Raw genomic sequence first — 25,665 nt, 5'->3', positions numbered from 1 at the left:
GCTCCTCTTGCGCGGGACAGAACACAGCCGTACATACGGAGAAGACCCGGCCGTCACAATGCTACGAATACAAGATAAATATCAGTCGTGCGACACCACAGGCAAGTTTCGCTGTGCTTTCTCAGCATTGGTTGGCGTCGACTGCAGCAGTGTCCCCATTACTGGTCTGGTACGAGCCAAAGTTCAGGCATCGCCGCCAGTTCGAGGCGAGACTCCAGCGTGGTCTCAGCACGGGTTCTGGCTTTTGTCACGTCCGGCGGGCGCAGAGGACGGCGTGGTGGGTGACTGGGGACGGGGCAGGTGTCCGTCCAGCCTTCCCTTCGGTTCTGCAGGTGGCCGCCGGCCAGCGCAGCCCGGTGCCGGCGGCCGGCGGCCGGCTCGGCCCGGCTACACGGCCGTCACGCCCTCCTCCTGGCTGCCGTCGGGCGTGGTGATGACGATATTGTGCCGCCGAGCCTTGCCGTCGCGGCCGAATCGAAGCCAGGCGGGCAGCGGTGGCAGGCGCGGCGGACGCGCGCGCCGCGGTCCTCCGCGCCCCCCGGCCGGCGCCGGGCCGCCGCTCGCCTCCAGCAGGCCCTGGCTGTCCCCGCCGCGTGAGCCGGGCACGCCCAGGTAGTGGTCTGGCGGGCTGCCTGTGCGGCCGCGCACTGACGCGCCGCGCGCGCCGTTCAAGGAGCGCTGGGAGCGGACTGAGCTGCGCTTGGAGCAGCTCGATCGCGGTGAGCCGGTGCGCGAGAAGTCAGAGACGTTGCTGTACGCTGTAGGGATACCAGACGGTAGTCCTGCCGGTGGTTGGTACCAGCAGCGGCAAAACGTGACAAGAAATGTTTTGCGGTACTTGTCACTGAGCGCGCAGTACAGCACGAAGTTGCAGGCGGCATTGATGGCCATGAGGAAGTTGAAAATGTTGCCGAGGATGCGGCGCACCTGGAACTCGTCGGTCCAGCTGTCGACCTCACCGGTCACGGCCAGATAGACGAGCATGCACGCGTGCGGCAGCTGGCACAGCATGTAGATTATCACCACGGATATCAGCATGATAGTGATCTTGTTCTCCTGGCGCTGCGACTGGCTCTCGCCCGAGCACAGCACGGCCCGCTGCTTCCGCGACTCCTTCACCGCCAGGATGAGAAACGAGTTGAAGATAGCCAGCAGTACCAGCGGCAGGAAGATAAACATGGTGGCCGTGAACACGTAGAAGGCGTGACGGTACTCGTCCAGCATGCCCAGCTCACTGAACTCGGCCGTCATCTCGGTGCTATTAGTCTGAAACACGAGGGCAAGCATTCATTTCGGCTACCTTGTGTGTGAATGCATTGCGGTACTTGGACAAGAGCCTTCTGCAGCTGTGATGCAGATGGTGAAAATGATCCCACTGTTTCCAGCGCAGCTGATCGGTGAACAGTCAAACCTTGTCACTACGGTGCACATTAGCAGTCACGATCGCCCCCAATGCAAAGTCAATTTAACTTGATGCATTGTATTAACGAACGTTAATTGTTGCATCGCCAGAAAACTGCACAAATGAATGTTTCGTCCCATCACACAACCTGCGATATTGCAAGGTTTGGATTCATCTAGAAATAGTTTTTCAGTTTAACATGTGGGGGGCTGAATATAGTCCTATGACTACCATGACTGCTTTTCTTCTACCGGGTATTGTTCTCGCTAATAATCACTCAAAGTTTTTGTCTTGAAGCAGGCCAAACGGAGGGAATTACCCCTGGTTTTGGTAACCCTCGAGCCGCTATCGACGCAGTAGACTACCAAGAATGGCGTACCTATGGCGTACCGAGAATTATGGATACGCGAACAATATTGCCGCCGATCTTCTCTTGGTAAGTATGCACAACTGCTAATGCTTGGAGCACTTTCGATTAAGCACGCTTAGTAGTTATGTCAGCCGCAAAACTTGGCAAGGTTCCAGCAAACCAGATTGGCCGGCGTTTGGCATGTCGTCGCGGTCACGTCCTGCAAGTGGTCGGAGCTAGTCTTTAACCAGGCTCAGCGTTGTCGATCCAATACAACAGTTGGGTACCGCGCTAACCTCTAGATAACGGTGTTCAGGGATGAAATTAATTTTTCCCCCTAGCCGATGGGTTTGAACCTATGGTTGAAATAATTATTCTACAAATGAACTGCTGAGAACACAAGCGGCTCACGGTGCTAAGTTAATCCCCTCTTGTTTGCGCAAGCGTCTGCGAGCAGCATAACGGCCACCGAAACAAATCAATAATTCCAATGTAGCCACGTTAGATCTTAAGGGACTGCTAATCGCATTGCGGGCTTGGCAAGCACTTGCTTATGCATGAGGTTGACCGAGTTAAACTTGGGTCCCCTGTCAAAAACATAATGGCGGCGACAGCGCGCGGCTGCACCTATCATTCCGGCAGCGTCGGACGGTGCAACGACAGGCCCACACGGCGCATGCGCGCAGATAATGGCGCTGTTTACCCTCCAGGGCACGATTGGTTGCCGCAGGAAGGAACCACCTATGTCAACAGGCTGGCTGCACAGTTTAGGTCCCCGTTAAAATGGACTCGCTGAACAGCTTACTGCCTGGTTGGAACGTTTATCTGTAGCGTGGTTCCACACACTATGTCTATTACTGATAGTGGCGTTTCCTCAATCTTTTCTTTGAGCGGAATGCGAAATAAGTCACATTTTGATTGATTGCTCCCCAATCAAGCAATGACAACGTGTAGAGATCTGGTCACATTTCACTGGAGCGCCTGCCAAATCCTCCGTTTGAACGACACACGACCTAGATCACATCCGAAATGATGGCTTCGAGGCATGATTTTTGAGCTGCGTGCTTACAGACCTGCTCGCCTCTTCGCCGGGCGGCTCCATAATCTCACATCCAAACAGCGGACGGACCAGCTCACCTTGTGATTGAGCCGCTCTGCGATCTCCCACTCGAACGGCGTCGACAGGGTGACGAGGAAGCAGAAGAGGTAGACGATGCAGATCATCTTGCGCGCCCGTGACTCCGTGCAGTAGACCTGGCCCCGGATCGGATGGCACACCGCCACGTACCGCTCCACGGTGAACGTCACTGTCAGCCACGTGGACGTGTTGCCTGCAACAAAGCGGCCCTCGTCAGTGTCACAGCTCGCTGACGCCTCTAGGTTTGATTTCCGACCGAATCATGCGTGAGGTCACACGCCGGCTTCAAACTGACCATCGCAGTGTAAAGTCATTTGCGGTGAGCTAATGCTTCAAAGTCGCCTTTCTTGTCTGGATCATTGGTCGCTTAACAATGCTAAGCTCGCCCTTATCCGCTTGATTTATAGCATACCACCTTCCTACGGTCATGCAATGTATTTTTTCTCGAACTCATCAGTTCACCTTATTTGAAAAATTGGACACGAGCGTTGTGCTACGCCAAACCGTGTAATGCACATCCACGACATGTTGTGCTGCGGGTTTTCCACATCACATCCCAGTTGCCACATGGCCTTTTCGAGCGTTCACCCCGCCCGCTGCACCATACGACCACTAACCGCCATCAAAGGCGGGTGTGCAGCAGCCTTATCGGCTCAGCCTTCACGACGCCTGCCAAGTTTTCGTTTTCAGATAATATCAGATCAATGCACCGAACCTTTCTCGGGAAATAATTTATCACCTGAGCTGTATGCTGCTGGGTGGCCGGGGCGACAGAACGGGACCGTGCCATATCCGACAGGAGCTGTGTGCCGCTGGGTGGCCGGAATGACAGGACGGGACCGTGCCATATACCACAGCACGGCGCAGGGGGCTCGACGGCCTCCACCTGGCATTGCACAGCGGTAGGGACAGGACCGGCCATGGCACGGGGTTGGGGACAGGAACGGACTTGGCACGGTGGTGAGGACAGGACCGCACATGGCACGGTGGTGAGGACAGGACCGGACATGACACGGCAGTTGGAACAGGACCGGAAATGGCACGCGGGACATGATACTGATTATGGCACGGTAGTCGAAACATGACTGGATATGGCACAGGATATGGCCATGACGGTGGTGGAGACAGGACCAGACATGGCACGGTAGAAGTGAGCGGAGTCTCCAGTAACGGGTCACCGGCCAGGTGTGACCTCAGGGCAGTGGGGGAGTGACGTTTCACAGCTGCCGCAGAGTTACGTCACACACCAGCGGAACGGCGGTCTTCGGCGATTGCCAAGGAGACGTGTTATGGCAGCTGCAAGTAGGCATCGTGATCGATATAAGCGCTCACTGCTCAAAGTCAGTCGTAAAAGTCATCCTTGTGTCTGCTACTGGCAGAGCGGTTCAGGGTCGGGCTCAAGCCAGGCTCAGTCCATGGTGCCCAGCGTGTCCCACCCTTCTGGCTGCTGCCCCGGTCACTTTCTTCACACGACTCTCGAGCCCGTGCGATTGCCGGGGCAGTCGCTAAGGTCAGCCGGAGGTGTCGTGTAGCATAAATTGTTCTCAATTCACGCTTCTAAAACCAGGGGTGGTTCATTTTCATCCGTCCAGTTAAAAGGACCGGACTAGGGAAGACCTGGGCCTGACAAGCTTATCGCCCCAAATGTGTGTGCTTCAACGTTTCTTCTCTTTATGACGTTGGATTGAGATTTTTGATTTATATCTCTGCATCACGCATCAAAGAGCTATTTTAAACTACTCACCAGCTTGGTGAGTGGCACGAAACGAAAATGGTAAAAAACGATGCAATAGATAAAAAAAGTTCTGCAGCCCAAGGTCGTTGATTAGCGTAAATGATTAGACAGGTGTGGTGTGATTGCGCGGGTGTGCGCCCTCGCTCTCGCTGTCTTCCGAGCTCTACATCTGACTGGATGCCGGGGGGCGTCACGTGACCGCGGGTCTCCCGATTTTCCGGGGGTCAGGGGTCGGCCGCTGAGGCAGCGGCAGGGACCCGACGCTCGCAGGCGCCAGTCGGCCTTTGGACGAGTCCAGGCGAGTGCGCGCTACGTTCTCTTACAATGAGTGGGGGGGAGGGGGAGGGAGGGGGGGGGGGGGTATTCGAGGGCCCCACAAACCAAACCGGCCCAAGCTGTGAGTTTTCCAATGGATGGATGCGGTCCACGTCATATTTAACGGCAATCTTTAGTTGTGTGCAGCCTGACGCAGGCATCTATTACAGACTCAGTGGCAATATAACAGACTAGCAGGCGGTGGACGGATAAGGCGAAGCTCGTCTTAAGGCTTCACTTAAATCATTAGTGGCGAATGTCGTGTTTGCCGCAAAGACGCGCGCGCTCCACATCATCGCCAGCCGTTCGCCGCCCGCGCCGGCCGCAGGTCGCCGTGCAGTGTCCCAACAAAAAAACACCGCGCTCCAAAACCAGAAATGCTTTAAATATGATGTTGATGCCAAACATGCGTAATTAATGCTCAATAGACTTCTGAAGATGTGGAGCCCTATTGTATGAAATGCCGGTGAGGAAGTCTCAGGAAGCTTAAAGAGAGGTCGCATCGAATCCCCCCTTCCCTCTCCTATCAGGGCACGGTTAATGCACGTAAAACATTGCCATCAGAGGCAGCAGGGTCCTCTACGCCCCTTCTTGCATGTACCACTGGTCATTGATGTTTCAGTGGCAAGTGAGTGTAAAGTTCTTTCTACATAACCTACGGACTTCGCAAACTGCCAAGAGATATTGCAAACTTCCTAGAGTGTTTGCAAACTCTTGACTATCCAAAGGCTTCCTTACCTTACTTACTGATATACTGGCGGGTTTGTAGATTCCCAGTTGATTTGTTAACTCGCGGATTTTTCATGTCCTCTGTAGTATATGTGTAGACGTGCACGATTTCTGCACCCCTGTGAAATGTGCCATGATCCCTTTGAGGAATGCATTTTCTCAAGGATTTGCCTCGCTACCACCTCGACGGCGCTTCTAGTTCAGCAAGAAGCCAGAACTAATTTTTGAATTCGAAATGTCTCATGCCAGGTATTAGTAGCGAATACGTCGCCAGCCAATGCCATGAAGAAAGTCTGTTAGGATTTCCGATGACATAATTTGATTGCACAAAAACCATGTCATTTACCGCGGGATGGCAAGCAAACTTAACAGCTGGCTATGTGACGAAGAACGTTATTACACAATTTGCATGAACCCTAAGGAAACGAATTTCCCATTAATTGGATATGTATGGTGGGTTCCTATCCAGCCAACGCATTAATCAATTTTGTAATCCTGGTCTGCTACGACGGACGCGAAATGGTCGCGATAACCTCGGGAAGATTAATTGCATTATTTTGAGATGAACCGCTGTAAACTAGCCAATACTTCCCCGAACTGTGCCGTGACTTTCGGCAAACCGTCGATTCGTTTCCACATGGCCATTGGCAGCCAGTTACGCCGCGGGCGGCAGGCCATTGCCGCTGTCCCGGCGGCGTTCCCGACGCATCAGCTGGCGAATATTGGCCCATTCACCGAGTGTGTGCAGTCGAACGGTCGGAAACGTGGCCATACCGTGACAGATCGCCCTCAGTCGGGCGGAGGTAGCCGCTGTGCTGACCGGCCTGGTATGCCAGTCTATAACCGAGAATTCGGCCACAGTGGCCGGCGTGTTCAAAATTGCGAGCTTCAGTTCACCCCATTGACCATTGTGTGCCACAATGGCGTCATCCATTAAACGCATTGAGCAGACTTACCGGTGCAAGGCAATGATGTTTGTCTTTCGATGGTCAAATGGCTGTCTTACCATTTATCTACGGCTGTTTGGATGACTTAGGACATATCTTAACTTGGAGAGAATTCGTCCAGGCAAGGCTGCCTAAGCAATGTTTTTCGGAGCAAGTGCTCAATTCTTGACGGAGTTGTCAAAAATGGCAAGACAGCCACCTAGCACCCCACGCATAGGCAAAATGGGTACAAAATGGGCACAATGGGTACACAAATGTTACTCATAACATCATCCTTTACCAGTCCACCACGGTGGTCCCAGTAATGCATATCACATAATGCATCAGAGTCGTCCCATATATGATGGGCTACATGGGATGCACCTGATCCGAGGGTTGCATTTTCAGCGGTTTGAGCAGTGCTCCACATTTGCACGGGGTTTAGGACTGAAATGAACATCGTGAAGATCATTCGGTGCAGCTCATAACCATGCACTTTTTAAGGCATGAAACCTCCAGTTTCTGAGCTAGACGCCCGCGAAGATGTGCCGACTAAATCGTACCGAGTATTTCAAGGTCATTCGGCCATGAATGATGTGGGCACACATTTCTATACTTCGCATTTTTCTTCACCGCCCGTCCACGCTCGGTGGGGCTTCACGATTGGACGTGGGACAATAAACAAGCCGGCCGTAGCTAGAACCCCCGCTGAACAAAGCGAGACCATTAGGACGAAAAGGGCCTGAGAGGTCAGTTCAGATCTGTCACAACCCGCGCCGGGCCGCCCCGCAACAGCAGGAGGGCGCCTGTTGTGAGCCGATCAGCGGGATAAGGGTGGCGCGCTGAGGCTGACCCGGCGCTGTGATCGGCTATCCTCGCATAACTTCACAGGGCGGCGGCGTACCGCTACGTCTCGGACCGCCGCTCCAAAAGAGGACGTCTCCCACCGGCTGGGCGGACGGGATCAATGGACGCGCAGCATCCGATTGACCGTGCAAGAGGAAAACAGCATAGCTGTCTCACTCCCCCCCCCCCCCCACACACACACGCCACCCCTTAGATCCCCACTGTGGCGGCGCCAGGCGGGAGCCTGGCCGGAGGGGGACGCGCAGAACCCGCCCGCGGCAAGGCGGGAAGAGAGCGGGAGGACTTTGCGACGCCGTCGCAATGTGATGGCGTGCTCTGACCCAGGGACACGTCGGAGCCGAGCCCTGGACGTAGGACAGGCCGGCCCGTGAATATATTGTAGGGATGAGACATTTCGGCCACACGATTGGACCGTGCGGAAGAACGAGGGCGGGCCGGCCCAGTGACGAGAAATCACGAACAAATAAAGCATCGTGAGAGAGTCTCAAAGGAAGCCTCGGAGGAGCGTCCCCAGTGAATGCCTAAGGCATGCCTGGACGAGGAGTCTCTGAGGCGAAGGGACGGGGTGAGCACACCACAGCGCAGAAGGACGGTGGCTGCCGGAGGACTTCGACGCCGGGCTTTGCAGTCCCCGTCCAGGCAAGACTTCTCGCATCACGCACGATATGAGTCAGCAGGCCATCATCCGCATCCTAACCGGACTCCGGACGGCTCTGCGCCCCGAAGCTGGTCCCTTGCCCCCTCCCCGCGGATGGGCGTAGGTCATAACGTAACTCCTTCCCTCCGTGTGGCTAATGGGGGGGGGGGACGAAGTATGTCAGATGGTACCAGACGCTTGTGGGTCTCTGTGAACGGGTCAGGACGGCAGAGATCTGATGAAATAACCGGGCTATGTGTGAATGGACGCGTAAATACAAAAGTCAGTTGCGAAAGCAGAGAGCGTATATGTCAGCTTCGGGACTGAATGGGACTGCGGTGAGTGTGACCTTGCAAATACAGGACGTGGCTGCGATTTAATTGTTTAGCGCGGAAGCCATCATGAGGCCACGGCAAAGTGAGGTGTTTGGCGTTAGAGTAATCGATGAACGTCGACCACAAATGGGCCGACAACTTTCCAAGGCCGGCGATCGCAATAGCTTAACGTTAACTTGTCCCGATCGTAATTCGAGTAGTACTCGAACCTGAAAACGCTTAATGTAGCATGACCCTAGCCGTAGGTCGCGACGTTAATTAGCAGACCAGCATAACGGTTAATTATGCACCGTAATGGCTCTCAGATCGATCAGGTAGAGCTCGCACCAGACGGGAAGACTTAAAGTCGGTTCGCGTCACGCTCCCTTTTTAAGAGGCCCGAGCCACAGGGATGGTAACGGCCGCGGAGGTGACAAGCGCTGAACTCGATTGAGCTATGCGGCTCGGCTATGATTACGAGCCAGGAGTCAGACGACCGCAATCCTGCTCTTACGCAGATACCGTTTGATGGATGGTGCGACTGGAAGGACCGGTTTCGTTCTTTTTTGGACTAGGAGACGTTCGACTAGTTCGTTTGTCCCTCGTTCGACCTCAGGGGTGACGCATGAGGAGGAGAAGGCCATGCTGTGGCCAAGGACCAGTTGAGGACGTCCGGGACGCATGGTTATGCAAGGTGGTAACTGGATCTATCCGCTGGTGTGCAACGCCTTGGGAGACACCAGGACACAGCCGGTCCTCCTCCGACGTGGCATACACCAGGCTTTATGACCCCTTGATAGAGGAATGTTCAGGACGGATAGAGATCCCGCTATCGGCGCTTATAGGAAGGGCGACAAGGGACCAAGTCGTCGGACAGGCCGGTCAGGCCGAGTCTCCAGCGCGCACAGGCCGTAGGGGCCAGAAGGCGTAAACGCAGGCAGCGCCGGGCGCTCGTTGTCTGGCAACGGGCTCCAACGTCCCATCAGGTGCGCTACCTAGCACCAGGCCTCTGAGGGACGCGCTTAGGGATGGTTCCTTGCAAAGCTCACTCCGATAGACGGGGAGGCGGGACGTAGAAGCGCCGGGGGCGACGTCTCCGTACAGGACGGTGCGCCGTCTGAGGCGTGTGCGCCGCAGTGGGAAGCTGCGAGCGGTGGGCCTAGCCGAAGGAGTGGTGGGCCACTCTTCTGTGGCGGAGACGCGAGGGAGTGCCGTCCGAACAGGGACCCGTCACCCTGTAGGTCAAGCGAACCGAGTGATCGTCCAGCTTTAGTGCGCCGGCTGCCGGCCCAGTACAATGCCGGCCCAAGCTGACAACAAATTTACTTGATGTGTTTTAAATAGGCTTGAGTGTGGCCTCAATGGATGCTTGAAATGCGATAAACGAAATCTAAGTTAGCTCAGTGGGGACTCGCGCAGACACGGCAATTAAAACGCCTTGGCACTGGAGGGGTAGGGGGAGGCCTACCCATGTGCGAGCCAGGAATGAGTGGGATGTCGTGGGCGCCAGCGGAGTGCAGGATGAAGTTCACTGCACTGCATATACGAATCATTTCAGCAAGTGACTTATTGTTTGATTCGGTACCCTTACAAAATTAGTATGAATACAATGTCAAAACATGATAACAACGCGACCTTATTCGCACGTTATCAAACATTCAGTCGTTAACACAACTTCGTCAAAAACAGAATCATTAATCAAAATATGAATCAACACAGGTAACGCAACGGCAAACAAGCAATGATTACACAACGGGACGATCTAAATGCTCCAGCCCGGTGCCAGGGTCACTGCGGGTGCAAGAGGCGGTGATGGTCGGTGATGGTCGGTGATGGTCGGTGATGGTCGGTGATGGTCGGTGATGGTCGGTGATATGGTCGGTGATATGGTCGGTGATGGTCGGTGATGGTCGGTGATATGGTCGGTGATGGTCGGTGATGGTCGGTGATGGTCGGCGATATGGTCGGTGATGGTCGGTGATGGTCGGCGGCAGGCGGCTTCAGCATGAGAGCAGGCGATACGAAAAAGCCCTGCGTGCCACCGACAGACGAAAAGCTGGCTGATCAAGCGCGCTCGCCGCTGCAGCGCCCGGGTGGCACGCTGGCATACAGCGGCACGGGGGGTGAACAGGGACCGGATCGTCACCGGAGCCCGCGAGTCATTAAGCGCCCTGAATACAGCGAGGCCGTCACCGTGGATGACGAGGTCACTAAAACAGCGCCAACCCGGTGCTGCAACAGTCGCCACCAATGAACCTCACCGGCGAGCAGTGGTGACACACCCCTTGCACTCTGCTTAAGTGACACGCTACGGCCCCACCCCAGAATGAGTGGCACTGCAGAAGTTTAGGGAAAGTATCGCACGGGATGAGAAGCTTACGAACAGGGGGAGCAAGGTGGTGACGAATTTTCTGCTAGCAGAAAAGGATATAGCTGCACTTTTTGGCAACATCGAATATGTGCATCCCCCATGAAAGGATACTTTCAATAAAAGCCCCAACATATTCACGGACGCCGAAGAACTTGATGTCTGTCCCGCAGAGTCAAGGCGAAAAGATGAGACTTTCTTCCAGGGTTCTGGAGTGCCAAGGATAATTTTTGTGGGATTCATTTTAAGGGAGTTCTATGTGATGTAGGAATGAATCACAGCGGGTGGTACCCCATGTCGGAATTTCAAAATGAATAGTTATGAGCGGAGTCTAGTACTTGGGTGTCGTCGACGTAGGACACTAGACGTCGGTGAAAAGGTCAGATGGAAGGTCATGCGTGAAGATGCTGAAGAGAATGGGGTCGACCAGGGATCCCTGGGGGACACCGTGAGTTAACGGGAGAGTGAGACGACCACTTCCCACCACCTGCCGCTGATCAGTAAGGTAGCTCTTGAACTACTTTGGATCAATACCATACCGCTCGAGCTTTGTGAGAAGGACGCCATGGTCGATACTATCACAGGCACAGTTTAGATCAATGAAACTGGCGACAACAATGTACCAACATCAATCCGACGCAGCGCCCACTCAACGGCGTTGACAGGGCGTCCGCTGTTGAGTGGCAAGGCCCGTAAGCGTGCTGCGATGGAGCTAAAAATCGTGGAAACGGGTTGGGACGCCAGCAGCCCGGAAACGACTTTTTCACATATCTTAGACGGCAGTGGCAAAATTAATATAGGTCTGAAATTACTAGCAATGTCACGGGAACCAGATTTGTGAAGTGGAATGACAGAGGCAATCGTTCAGGAATGGGGAAAAACAAGAGGCGGCAAAAGCGTTGAGATGACGCCAGCGAGGTCCAATATTAGGGAAAAATGTACGTACGGCGTGCAGTGGCAAGCCGTCAAGCCCCACCGCCCTGGATGATGAGAGTTCGCCAATAGCTCTCGATAGTTAGGGCGAAGTCTCAGGACGTGGTCTTAGAACCTCAGTGGTCACACACGGCCTCGGTGGAAGGGTAAGACCGCCGAGGCTGTCCGCTGTCACTTCGGCAGCGATGCGTGGGCCGATAGAGGCAAAGTACCGCGTAAATTCATCGGACTTTTCTACGGGAGGGTCCTCAGTGATCCCACATCTCACTTTTAGGGCTGTAAAACGAAGTCTTTAATAACTGGCAAGAACCCATCGTGAGCATGTCATCGCTGAGCATGGCATCGCACAAAAAACCATGCCTCGCATGTTTCGCAAGTCTGTCACCAAATAACTCGCAAAAGTGTTCATCTTTGTCACCAGTCGTATCCTGCAAGTCGGTAGCATTTTCAACTCTGCATAGTTTATCAAGCTCCACATAAAGTTTCGTCCAAAGCGGTATGCTTTAATTCCGCCGCCAAAGTTTCTGGGTCGTACTTCACAGCTATTCCAAGTCAAGCAAAACTTATTAACTTTGTGTCAAAGCAGACTTTACATTCTACGAACGTGCCGATATGTCACGGAAGTCATCGAAGAAAACAGAGCCGGTTCGTGACGTGTGCACATGGGATAATCCCCCTAACCCCCATCTACCCCCAGTAATGTGGGCTCGACTGACAACCTAGCCAGCTCATGAGGCTCTTCATGACAGTGCTGGCACCCAAAACGTTACGATCAGATGGCCATCAAAGTAAAGCAGCGCGTCTCTTCATCCTCACTCCTTTGTTTATTTGTGATACGGTTTTTTACCTGCGGTTTACAGTTTAAGTTCTGAGTGATTTTCCTTTGCGTGGTTCATTTTCGTATCAGCATCTGCCATTCATTCGTCTCTTCGTGACACAACAATAGATGTCACATAGATATATGTACTGTGATAAAATCCCTACGAATGACAGTTGACCAAAATATTTCGGACACCGCCGATATGGCATCTGCTCTCATGAGGTGCAAAATTTTCGGGGTCCCGCTGGTGAGTGACGCGGGCAAAATCGATCATCGAGCGCTGATGCCCAAACTGGCTACGTCTCTCAGAGAGCTGGCGAAGCGCAGTCTGCTCTGTCGCCCGGGGCAATTTCCGCGTACCGGTGGCCAGCTGACGGATGAGTGCCGTCCGCCAAAGGTCATGCATAGGTCAGCCCGGCGCCCGATGGCGGCACGGCCGCCTCGGTCGCAACTGCATGGAAATTCCCGGCCGGACGCGGGGATTCGACCACAACGGGCCCCGTCCGTGGAAGTGCCAGGAGAGCCGCCGACCGCCGGGGGGGCGCCGTGTGGGCCGGGCCGGCCGGCAGCGTCTCGGGGCGGCCGACGCTGGCGGCCCGGCGGCCGCCGCTGCCGCCGCCGCCGCCGCCGCCGCCGCCGCCCGGAATAGAGGCCGCGGCCGGCAGGCTCGCTCCCGGCCGGCGATGCGGCCGCGGGGAGTCGGCGCCACGCAAAGTAGCCGTTCAGCGGCGGCGGCGGCGCGAGCGGTGCCGTTACGGCGTCGGCCGCCTAGCGCCAGAGATAGCCGGCCGGCCACGGGTCGACGCGGCCGGCGCCGACGCCGCACCAGCCGCCTGCGCCGACCCACTGCCATGCGATCAGATAAGGTCATTGGTGGTGCTGGTTGGAAGTCCAGCCCACTTGCTGAATTCTGCATTCTGCTCGCGTCTGCATGACTTACCGTCCTGAAATTGGGACATATTTCATTCGCTCCAGATTTACTAGGGTCTGCGTCATATGTCTATTGGCTGACATATCTGTATCGTAAATGTAGGCATGTCTTGATCACGCACTGCATCAAATGCAGCATAGCTGAAGCTAAAATTTAGTGCAAGTGGGATTAGCTCACCAAATATTGAAATATGAGCTATTGAAGGTAATATACAGAGAGAGAGAGAGAGAGAGAGAGGAGAGAGAGGAGAGGAGAGAGAGAGAGAGAGAGATCGAGAGGAGAGGGGAGATGATCTCGATTCCCCTCTGCTCTCTCTCTTCTCTCTCTCCCTTCTCTCTCTCTCTCTCTCTCCCTCCCTCTCAATCCCTCTCTCTCCTCCCTCTCTCTCTTCCCTCTCCTCCTCTCCCTCTCTCTCTTCTCTCTACTCCTTTCCTCTGCATATATGTGTATATATGCATATGTAAGTATATATATATATATATATATATATATATATATATATATGTAAATCAAACACATATACACATATACTGTCCTGTCCTATGAACTCCATAAATTTAACAGCGCAGATCGTCCCATGTCGGTGCAGAGGATTTTTCGTATACACAGCATGAAACGGGGCGTTTTGAAACAGCGCTTCGTTGGCTTTGATTTTCTCAGCACCATGAACAGAGCAAAAATGGACAACTTTTCAAATCAGTTGGCATCAGATACGCTCATGCCATTTATCTACCCGACCACATGTGGACCTGACAAATGGGGGAGATCTGTGCACAAGTCCTGTATTACTTTCTTTTCCTTTGAGAACTGTGTCTTATCTCCGAAACCTGGGCCATTTGTCTTCGTCGATTGTTTGGTGTAATGACGGAGGGAGTACATCATCCCAACAGCCTAGAAGGAATTATAATTCCGCCCGTCTTGGTTATCTACAAGTAATTCCAGCCTTAATCGGCTCATCCACTTACGTCCACACCTTGCGTTGTTCCGTGCTCTACGGCACAAAAGCACTTAAGCATTCAAAAGCATTCCAAAGCAAGGCACAATGTTGGCAAACGGAAAGCGCTTAAGAGGATATCATCGCGTCTTATGTTACACCGGCCGCAGCGCAAGTAAGCATTCCCCACCTATATCGCGCACGAGGCCCTCTTTTGTGTCACGAAGTGTCTCAATCGTGCTACTGCTAACCTTCGCCACCACTCGATCTCGCCTGTGGCGATTGCACGGGCTGCGTCCGGCAGTCAGCCTAACACCGGCCCGTCCTCTCATCCGGGCCTTAGAAATGGGGCATGGCACGGTGGTTAGAGGCAGTACTACTGTATTCGTTTTATGACGCAAAGTCTTCTCCCACTTGCATCGTTCTTTGTAACAGGTTGCCAGGTGCTAATAATCAGGCTCGCTTCATGTTAATAAGTGATGAGTGGTGATGTGGATCCAGTAGTTGGCCGCCCTACAGCTGTGATTCAACAGCTGCTCTTGATGATGCACTCGTTCATGTCGAAGTCGTCAGTCATCTGCTTACAATATTTCTCCGTTGCTGCAGTCTTCGTGTCAAGACGCGTTCGACATTTTTCTGGCGCTCTGATTTAACCCAAGACCCGGTGCGCACTCTTCTCCCTCTCTCTCTCCCGGAGGGAAAGCACCGGATCATGACGCAAATCAGGGACGCCACTCAAACATGGAACGCGTCTCGACACGAAGACTGCAGCAACGGAGAATTATTGCACACGGGTGACTGCCAACTACAACATGAACAATTACGGGATAAGGACCAGCTGTTGAATCAGCAGCTGTAGGGTAAACTGCTGTATTACTGCCATATCATCTCATTCGACGCAGAATGAACCTGTCTATTAGCACTTAAGTAACCTGTTACAAGCAGCGATGCAGGCGAGAGAAGATTGCACGTCATAAAACGAATATGATCGTCCTGTTTCTAACCACAGAAGCATGCCGCTTTCCTAGGCCCAGGCCAGAGAAAAATGCCAGAGTTTCGTTTTCCAGCCCAGCCCGGACTGTATGTCAGTAGGCTTTCGCGCCATGAGTGAAAAAGCCTCTGATTTACCGGATATGATCGTTGACGAAAATGAGCATTTGTGCTAGCATTTGGTGAGAAAATCGTAAAAATGGAAACAAATCGCAAAGCTGCTATCCCAGTCAAATGCCACTGAAAAGTTAGTACTGATCGATGCTTGCCAACGCTTGCAGCGGGATCTTATATAGAACACATATGTCGGTACACGTGCAGGGGCAAATTTAGTCACCAAATGCTTCCAAATGCAGTAGTTTTCATCCAGAGAGTTTGTAGCAGGTAGCATAAATATACTATCAACTATACTGTATCAGTGTTTAAGTCACAAATCAGTGACGGCACCTTGTTTTTTTCATAAACACACGGAATGTCCGACTTTCCTGCTGCCATCTAGCGACGAGTTTTCAAATAACACCACATGATCACAGCGCGCTGCGGCAGAACTCTGACTGATGGGACACCGCCACACTTGAACACCGCATGGCCTATTAGATGGCAAAATTTGAATGGCGTTGCTATGGCGGCATACATGCTTGAAAAGCATTGAAACAGTCTGCATGAAAAGGTCTGCAAATCTTCGCGGGCGTGAAGCTCAGAAAATAGAGGAGTTGAGGTGTTCAGAAGGGCAGGGCTATGAACACCACCAAATGATCTTTAAAATGGGCATTTCAGTTCGGAACCCATACAAATGTAAAGCATTTCCTTGCGTCTTCTGCACCGGTCACTCATGCACTGAGACCTAGGTCCTAACCCTTTGAACCTTTGGCATGGTCAGTAAGTTTACCTTTGGTACGAATGAAACTCCCGAAACGAACAGTTTTCAGTTTAACGTGCGTTGTGTTTATGACACATCGCATTTGATTTGTCCTTGCTTTGTGTGTTTTATGACACCGGAAGTCTTACTGCAGTGGTTTTAGATAGATTTGGCTTGGTTGATAACTTCGGCTGTTTCAAGTTTAGTCCGTGCTAGACGTGGCACGTTTCCATCCTCGATTCTTCCAACCGAACAGGCCTCATTCGAGACCATCGTGTGACTATCGTACGTAGGATTTGTTGGGCCTGGGCATTGAATAAACATACATCGGACTGCACCGCACCAGGACGACGGCACGCTGCACTTGATACAGGCTGCTAATGAGGATCGCCAGCTAGGCCACAAATGGCTCAAACATGAATATGCGATTAGCTGACACCACCGCGGCCCACACACGCAGCTTGGTTGTGCAAGACAAGTGTCCGATCGTTCGACATTTTTCAAGTCGACGTGTTGCGCCCATTAACCGCATGTTGTTAGCCGATCTCAGGGTGAGAGAGGTCGCCAGAAGTCTGGGACGCCGCGCTCAGGGCCTCACAAGCTCCAGAGAGCCCTCTTGCGTCTGGACGTCTTGACCAGCCCGCTGAAGCTCGGCCTCGGTCGGTCTCTCCGGTCTCCGGTGTCTCTGTCTCCGTCCTCAGATAGCAGGGACTGGTGGAACAGCGGTGGGTATAGCACGTGTGGCACGCGGCAGGACACCTTCGCGGGCGGAAAAGGGATCAATTTTCGTGAGATATCCACTCATCTTTCGAGGGTTCAAATGTGAGACAAAAAGCGAAAGTGAGAAGGCCAGGACAGGCAGCCGCCGCATGTCTAGCACTATTGGTCATGGACTCTTTATAACATCTGTTCGATTTGGACCAGTGGACTTACTTTCACTTGCAAAAGCATCGAATGCCTTTAATGTAACACAGAAAGACAGGTATCTAAACTAATGCGCCGTATATTTCAATCAACCGAACATTCTACGGGCCGTAGAATAACTTTTTCGGCAGTGAACAGCTTGGCCTGTTTTCATGTCGTCTGCCAGTGCCGCAGCAGACCTGCGAAGCAGCTGCTGGCAGAGGGCGAGGAGTCTAGCAGAGACAATGAAAGACCGAGAGACGCCGCGACGAGAGCGTACACAGCCCTTCACATCAAACAGACGCGGCTACAGCAACGCGTGCCAGCCGATTTGGTATCAATGGTGACTTTATCAGACGCACATGAGTAAAGTGTATCGTAGTGTTTAAGCTAGCGTGAAATGATTCAACTGTCTGATGGTTTTCCGACCATTCATCTCTTTATCGACCACGCCTAGCTTGAGATATTGAACTGAAGTAGCGACGGAAATTGGCGTAGCATATAATCCCTGTTTATTTAGATATGCGTACGAGATGGCGCAGAGTTTCGCATATTTAAAGTAAGTATGGCCAGCATGCAGGCTTAGCAACGCATTTAAGTGTATTATGCTTACCCTTTTATCCAGGTTAATCCACATGACATAGTGGTCGCAGCAAGTACATGTTACGTCTCTTCCTACAGCCAAGAGGTTTTACAACCACTGGGATGGAGGGGTTCTACAAAAACATTTCCACCGTTGGAGCGCCATTGTTTTCTCCCCGGTCTGGCGAAGTGAGGTCCGGCCTTGCCATGCGGCCCGTGGCGCGCCGGGAGTGGTGCCAGCGATGAGAGTTCTCATCCGTCGGCAGCGGCCCCTCATCCGTCAGGAGCGCCGAGCCGCGACGTGCCCTGGGGCGCCGGGGCAGGCCGACCGGCGGGGCCGGCCGGCGCCGGCAGCCGCCCCGCACTGCCCGTGTCTGGAGTCCTAGCTGCGAGTGCGTGTGTCCTGTACTGGTCCTCGGATAAAGGAAGGAGGCGGCGTGCCGCTGACGCCCGGACGGCATTGTCGAGATCAGCGTCGAGCCCACCCGGGCGCGGCCCAACAGTAGACAGAGTGGGCCAGCCATGACCAACAGCGTGCATCGGGCGATCGGCAGTATTTGCCTCTGAGATGAAAGATACCGGTGAAGGATTACTCCACGACAGCCCAGAAATCCTCCCCATTCTGTCGTATTGCCGACTAAGCCATACTACACGAACTGTCAAAGAAGTCCGCTTGGTGCGATGGGAAGATGGAGAGAGAGAGAGAGAGAGAGAGAGAGAGAGAGAGAGAGAGAGAGAGAGAGAGAGAGAGAGAGAGAGAGAGAGAGAGTAGAGAAGAGAGAGAGGAGAGAGAGAGAGAGAGAGAGAGGAGAGAGGAGAGAGAGAGAGAGAGAGAGAGAGAGAGAGAGAGAGAGAGAGATAGAGAGAGAGAGAGAGAGAGAGAGAGAGAGAGAGAGAGAGAGAGAGACGACCTTCATAGGCATCACGAAAAGGACAACATTACAATTCAGCACACACGTTGCGTTATCACAAAAAGGACACTGAAAACTAAAGCAAGAGCAATTATATTTGTTTCCATGTCACACAGCACTCCTCTGCTGTTTTCCCTCTTATCCTATGCAGGCCTTGGTCCCGGCGATTCCCAGCTGACACAACAGCACGCAGACACACTTGACATTCGATATACTGGATTGCACGTTCTACGTGGGAACAAGCGGACCAACGACCTGGTGGCCTCTTCATGTTTCTGAATGCTTCTCGGATTGCTTTGATACACTCGAGACTTCGAACATCCCGTAAGGACAAGTCTACGGGGCTCAGATCCAGGGAGCGAGGTGTCAAGAGGCAGGCGTGTACCAAATTTGCCTTTAAGTCAGCTACGGGTCACGACAACTATACAAGCGGTAGCAACGCCCTGATGAAACCACTGGTGCTGCAGGTTAATGCCGCATCTAGGTCGAGCCCCATCAATAACTCGAACAGGGCCCGGCTGTACCGCACGTCATCTGAGCTGACACACTGGCCACCCCAGTCCTAAAAAATTGGCCAGCGAAGCCATTTGCATTGGCAGCGCACAAAGCGGGCCACTGATTGCCATGGAATGCGGTTTTTCAGCTGCTATTTCTCACGGTTCACTGAAACATCCTGTTGCCTTTTTCTTCCAACACGCGCATCAATAAAAAAGTGTGCTCCTTCATAAATCACACATCTTCTGGAAATCAAGCTGATACATTGCATTGCATGGACGGACGAGTCACCGGAACCTGCTGCCACGGCAGAAAAAAAATCCGCCTTTTCACTCGCGTCTCCACCCCTAGCCATCTGCTACCTATACAGAACTTCGTGCCCTCCGCACTGCCACTTCATTGCTCACATCCATGCGTATGATTGCGCCTTTCAGCTTGCCAGCATGGACTGCCAAGAGACCAGGCAGCCGGGCAGGGACCCGACCTTGACTTATTTGGCGACGAACCATAGATGGTCCCAAGGGAGATCATCGATGATTCTCGTTGGAGAACATTGCTGGTGTCGAGACCTGCTAGTGGTGGTTTCTGCTTCGGTACCGTGTAAGGCCTGCTTAGGTTCCCAAAAACTGTGGCTCCGCAGACGTATCCATGCTACTCAGATCGACCTGCGTTTTGAGAGGGGATCAAGCAGACCATGCTTGATAGCCGTGCCAGGTTCTGAGAAAATTGAATGATCTTGTTGGAGGTTACGAAGGATACTTTGAGAGAAACTCACTAGCGTCGAGAACTGTCTGAATATCTCAGAAGAGTCCGCATGGTCTCAGTAGAACAGCAATCAACTAACAGGGTTCCAAAAAATGTATCCCTGCAGACACGTCCGTAGTCTTTGAGAATGCTGGATGGTCTGCCTTGTTTTTAAATGCGTGTTTGCCCATTGTAATGACCAGAGAGCAATAACTATGAAAAACGTGATTCCGTCTTAACACAGATGGGCCTCCACATCGCATTGAAGTTCCTCTCTGGGACAGGGCAGTAGCTGAGTGAACGGGCCGGTACCCGTCCTCCACCCCGCTGCAGTCCAGGCACGCCGGCCATTATCTGCCGTGGCTTTCGGCTGGAAAGCCATCTGCCAGCTCCGTTCAATACAGGGGTCGCGAGAAGATGAAGCATGTGCGGAGTGTGCGCCGTCGCCAAACCGGCCTTGCCGCGCCGCCGCCTCCGTGAGGCCGCCCGCCGCGTCCCGCGCCTAACGGGCTTGTTTTCCAGCCGGCGCCAGGTTCTGTGATTGCGTCAGTTCAGCCAGTCAGGACCTGCCGTGCTGCGGCTCAGTCGTTGGACCATAAGGGAGGGCGAACTAGCATGCGTGCTTGGGCTTTAAATCACTGGGTGGTGGCAATTGTCCACATAGCTGAGCAGCGAGCAAGCCACGGGGTAAAGCGCTGCGTCCGATCTGCAGGGCTCATAAGCTCTGCATCGTTGCATCCAACCTGTAGGGCTCATAAGCTTTGCATTGCTGCATTCGATCTGCATCCGATCTGCAGGGTTTATAAGCTCTGCATCGCGACATCCAAACTGCAACCGATCTGCAAGGTGTATTGTACCGAGTTTGTAACTGGAGGCCTCCGGGACGACCTCCGTGGCAGGGGTTATGGCGACTCACGTGGCAGCGATAATGACGACCCACGTGGCAGCGATAATGGCGACCCACGCCCAGTTCGTACGGTCGGATCTTGACTTTCAGCGGCCGTGCGCCAGGTGCGACAGCGTGACTGATAAGTGAATGCACGGGTCGCCACGGTCGCGAGACCCCCGTGCCGCAGATCTATGGTATCTTAATTCGAGTGTACGAACTTTGGGGGTGTTTCAAAGACAGCGTACACAGACGAAACATCAAGACCAGTTGCGCCTAGTACATAAATAGTACAGGGAGCACCAAGAACTGCCACTGCGACATCAAACAGCACGGAGGACCGGCACCGCAGCACCAACAAAACATAATAAGCAAATTCATCTAATAATTCCCCAACCGAGATTAGGCGACAAACTTTTGCCACGGCGGTGGGCTTTTTAACTATCTCTGAAGTCTCAGCTTCCATTTCCGGAATGGAAACTTGGTGCGTACAACACGTTCAAGTGAGATAATTCATCGTAGCTTCCGCAGCTGTTGGCTGGGGCTTCACATACATGTCATATAAAATTGGCATGATAGAGTAAAAGCTACCTTCAAACACCAAAAATCAGACCTTTCGCGCGTTTGAAGTGTGTTGGTCGGAGAGCACTGCGACTCTCAATGAGCATGAATGAGGCCAGCAGAAATGAACGTCTGTGATTGGTCCAGCGGACGGCGTGAGCCATTTCACGGGAAAAGCATTGTTGAAAGTTTGAACATGCGTGTCCGTTTCTCAATACCAAAGTGCCATTCAAAAAGAGTGGCTGTGGTAAATCTCATCGGAAAAAATCAAGACTTTAGGTATCATGTTTAATTTAACTTGCGTGTGTACAGCCTTAGATTTATATATATTTTCGTTAAGCAGTGTTGTGAGCTTTCACAACACTTTATGCATAAGCATTTTGACCAATTTGTGTGTTACATATATTGGATAGCACGCATGCTAACTAAAACAACAAAAATGAAAACATTTTTGTCATTGGTTAGCAGGAAGTCCAATGGACTTTCTGTTGTCGGAACGGCTAATTCAAATAGGAATTTTTATCTGTTCAAAACAATTTCACGAAAACTTACTTAGCAGTGCAATCGGACGTGTCTGATCTGTGTGTGAAAAGCAGATAAAATGATGGCATGTCCCTTGCACACTGCTCGGGATGAATCGACTCAACACTGCAGGCCAAGAACATTCCCAGCACAGCGCAATATCTGGTTAGTACAAGCGCGGATCGCGAAGCTGCCAATTTCCGATTTCCGAGGTTTGCGTTACAATCACTTTGCCGTGCTCTCTCCGGGAGTGTTTCGCAGACGCCAGTTGATAAACATGGCATGGGATAATAAAAGTTATGGCGATGAAAATCATCCGTGGGCTTTGTTTTTTTTTCGTTCTCGGTTTTCTGTTAAAAATGACTTCGCGAAAACTGGCATCACACTGCGACTACAGCAACGTGTGCCAGCCGCTTTGGTATCAGTGGAGACTTCATCAGATGCACATGAAGAAGTTATATTGTGGTATTAAAGCTTCAAATCGGACGACCAGCAAACGCCCACAATGGCAGTGTCTGTTGATGAGAGGTCTACTGGGGTACATCAGACTGACGCACGCCGTACTGCCAGCGCCGTGGCATCGATACCACGAAGATATACACGTGGTTAACTCACAGGCTAGTGCTTATACTATTCTGTTGGACCGAGACAGCGTCGAAATAGAACTAGGCACATGTTGCATGGCTATGTTTACGGGAACTTCGGCTGTATTAATCGGTTCGCACACAAGGGCCCACTTCCCGCACATATTACCTGGCGCCGTGGCCAATTTTGACTTAAGACCGATTCCACGCTGCCTTTTTGCTAACAGACATAGCGTTCATTTCCCGACAGACGAAAAACGACACCTAAGACATGTCTGCCCCGGAGATATCGCATTTGTATTCGGTTGACAGAACGTCTCTCCATCACTGAATCTAACGCAGCGGAACGGGTTGCAGCGGCCTGGCTAGCGGCGGATGGCAGTGGCAGCAGCTAAGGGCCCTGTGCTCCACAGCATCGCCGACGCCTGACAACTGCCCATTCCGCTTGTCCTACCACACCACAAACGAGGCTTCAGGGTTGGTAACGGTTTGCAGCTGTGATGATAAAGAACAACATGTGCATGCAGCAACACAAACGGATTTCGTTATCATCATACGTAGGGAATGTCCAGGGAGAGAGAGAGAGCGAGAGAGAGAGGGAGAGAGAGAGGAGAGAGAGAGAGAGAGAGAGAGAGAGGAGAAGCGAGAGAGAGGAGAGAGAGAGAGAGAGAGAGAGAGAGAGAGAGAGAGAGGAGAGAGAGAGCGAGGAGAGAGAGAGAGAGAGAAGAGAGAGAGAGAGAGAGAGAAGAGAGAGAGAGAGGAAGAGAGGAGAGAGAGAGAGGAGGAGAGAGAGGAGAGGAGAGAGAGAAGAGAGAGAGGGAGAGAGAGAGAGAGAGAGAGAAGAGAGAGAGAGAAGAGAGAGAGCGAGAGAGAGAGAGAGAGGAGAGGAGAGAGAGAGAGAGAGAGAGAGAGAGAGGAGAGAGGAGAGAGAGAAGAGGAGAGAGGAAGAGAAGAGAGAGAGAGAGAGAGGAGAGAGAGAGGAGAGAGAGAGAGAGGAGAGCGAGAGAGAGAGAGAGAACACGTGGCCAGCAACTTGAAAGGTGCACTAAATGATATTACAGTTAATCCTTCTGGAAACTCTGCGTGACTGCTATCAGAGTTTGCAAAGATAATGAATTTCAGGCGCGTGCTTGATGGGTCAGGTCCGACTGGGCCAGACCGGTCGCTCAACTTGAAATATATCCTAGTTCAAATAGTACTGATTCGACCTGTAGCATTGCTCGTAACCGCAATAACTTAGTAACTAGGAATTGGTTACACGTGTCATGGTTTAGTTTGGTCAAGCAATTATCCTATGCTACATCGTTCAAGATCGATGATTGCTACCTTTGTTTCACTAAGAAATGACGCGACTCGTCGCTGTGCGATGCGTATCGATGCGATGCGTAGGTCGCGTCGCAATGCGACACGCGACCTTGTCGCTGTGCCGCATTAAACGCGAGTTGTCCACATCTGAGAAAGATTAAGATATAGATCACAACATAGTAACCTGGTGCCTGACAGGTCACGAACGTTTTTCCCAATGCTCGCCAGTTATCTTGTAAGGCTTTCTGATCTACGTTACATGTCTGGAGCTTTCGGCACTGTCCAAGCGTTGATTGACCTGGCATTCCGGGATCAAGCACCACCGGTGCGGGGCGGGGGCCGACCTGGGCGAGGTCGCTCACCTCCTGGAGCAGTTCCCACGAGGGTCCGCCACAACGCAGCCAGAATTGAAGCGTGGTCACTCCCGGGAACCAGATCATTCGGCACCGGATCGCGAAGGTGACGCTTTGGACGGGGCGGTGCTGGATCGACGGTGTGCTGACCTTTCCAGCGCCGCTCGTCGCGTCAGTAAGTGTCCGTGTTGCTAATCCCCTCGCCGCGCTGAACTTCAGCAGAGCTAGTTGTGGCTGGAGAGCCCATCCGTGCTCTACATCAGGCTGTGTTCCAAAGTAGTTTGATTAACATTGCCATCGACGCATTGAGGAAGAGAGGATGCGGCAAAACACACTGCGCAATGCCTCGTGTTTATTGCACCTATACGATAAGTTACATCAATAATTGCTTGAGTATGAGCTCCTTCGCGCTGCTAGGCGCGGAGAACCTCGAATCCCCTACCCTCGTTTGAATACGATTCCATGCATTTCGCCCAGTCAAGATGCCCGCAAGACGGTAAGCCTCCGCGATATTGAACTTAACCTCTGGCGCTTCAAATTTCACCTCGACGATCTTTGAAATGAGTTGAGGGATGAATCGCGCTGGCTCAGCGCACACATTCGCCAAGACTGACACACAAGACTGAATGAAAACTAATTGGTACCGAAAGCAGACTGCACACGCCGACACATTTGTTGCATCAGGCATGTACCGGCGATACAGTAATATAAAGCGATCATGTATCCATATAGTCCAAAACAATGCAACCACGCAGTGACAGACTTATCTGTCGGTTTGGAGGCCATTCCATTCTTTTGTCGGGCCAGAATCCCAGCGAAAAGTTATGATAACTCGACACCATTCCAACTATATGAAAGTGCATGCTCCATACCGTTCACTGGACTGTTTGCACGAGTGTGCGGCAAGTAATCTGTGCTAGCCAATATTTGCACATCACCTCATCACCAACGTCATCACCTAGAATTGGACAACCTTCTTCGTCGATCCCTTTCCCTGACTTGTGCACACGAGGACAGAACAGTCCATAACCCGGTGTGTACCTGGGTGATCTTCGCCTTTGTTGATCATTGCTGCCTACAAATACGTTTAATCTGTCAAATATGATGATGCATGTAAGGTCTTCATGGCTAACATGGCAGTAAGTCCTGAGGTCACGATTTACAAAAATGCCGAATAACAAAAACATACAATGGTCATTGTGAAATAAAGCACTTAGTTTGTTGCAAGGCGTGTGGCTTGCATTAGTTGGTTCGCCCTTTGACTACTTACTTGCCCTCAAAGACGCCCAAACTTGGCGACCTCCCGAAAATTCCCGAAGCTTTAACTTGTTGACCGTTGCTCCGACTCTTCTCTAAATTGCACAGCAGGATCTAGCGCATAAGCCAACCCCATAGAACCATTATCTCTTGGCCAAACAACATGGGGTATTATTTCAGCTCTGTCACGTGTTAATTAGTCGCGGAATATGCCAAATATTTGCATAAATAGCTAGTTCACGCACAAAGGGAAGGAAATTTGGCGATTTTCCCGGAATCTAGAGCAGCATTACCTTTAGAACATATTTGAGGCGG

At 52.3% G+C, this 25,665-nt stretch overlaps 1 protein-coding gene across 1 annotated transcript in view; it reads right to left on the bottom strand.

Moving 5' to 3' along the window:
* Positions 1–381: 381 nt before the first annotated feature.
* The window catches only part of LOC119102480 (FMRFamide receptor), a 169,299-nt gene continuing 144,015 nt past the window's right edge, over positions 382–25,665 (bottom strand). The window contains exons 2-3 of the mRNA XM_037225851.1: positions 2,889–3,082; positions 382–1,266 (exon numbers count right to left, since the gene is read on the bottom strand). Of these exons, the coding sequence (XP_037081746.1) occupies positions 388–1,266; positions 2,889–3,082 (1,073 nt within the window). The 3' untranslated portion in view covers positions 382–387. The remainder of the gene's footprint in view (positions 1,267–2,888; positions 3,083–25,665) is intronic.

The sequence above is a fragment of the Pollicipes pollicipes genome, unplaced genomic scaffold, assembly GCF_011947565.3.
Source record: "Pollicipes pollicipes isolate AB1234 unplaced genomic scaffold, Ppol_2.1 Scaffold_5724;HRSCAF=6776_pilon_pilon_pilon, whole genome shotgun sequence".
Classification (NCBI taxonomy): Eukaryota; Metazoa; Arthropoda; class Thecostraca; order Pollicipedomorpha; family Pollicipedidae; genus Pollicipes; species Pollicipes pollicipes.
The sequence above is the reverse complement of the archived record's forward strand: the minus strand, read 5'-3'. Positions and strand labels throughout refer to the sequence as shown.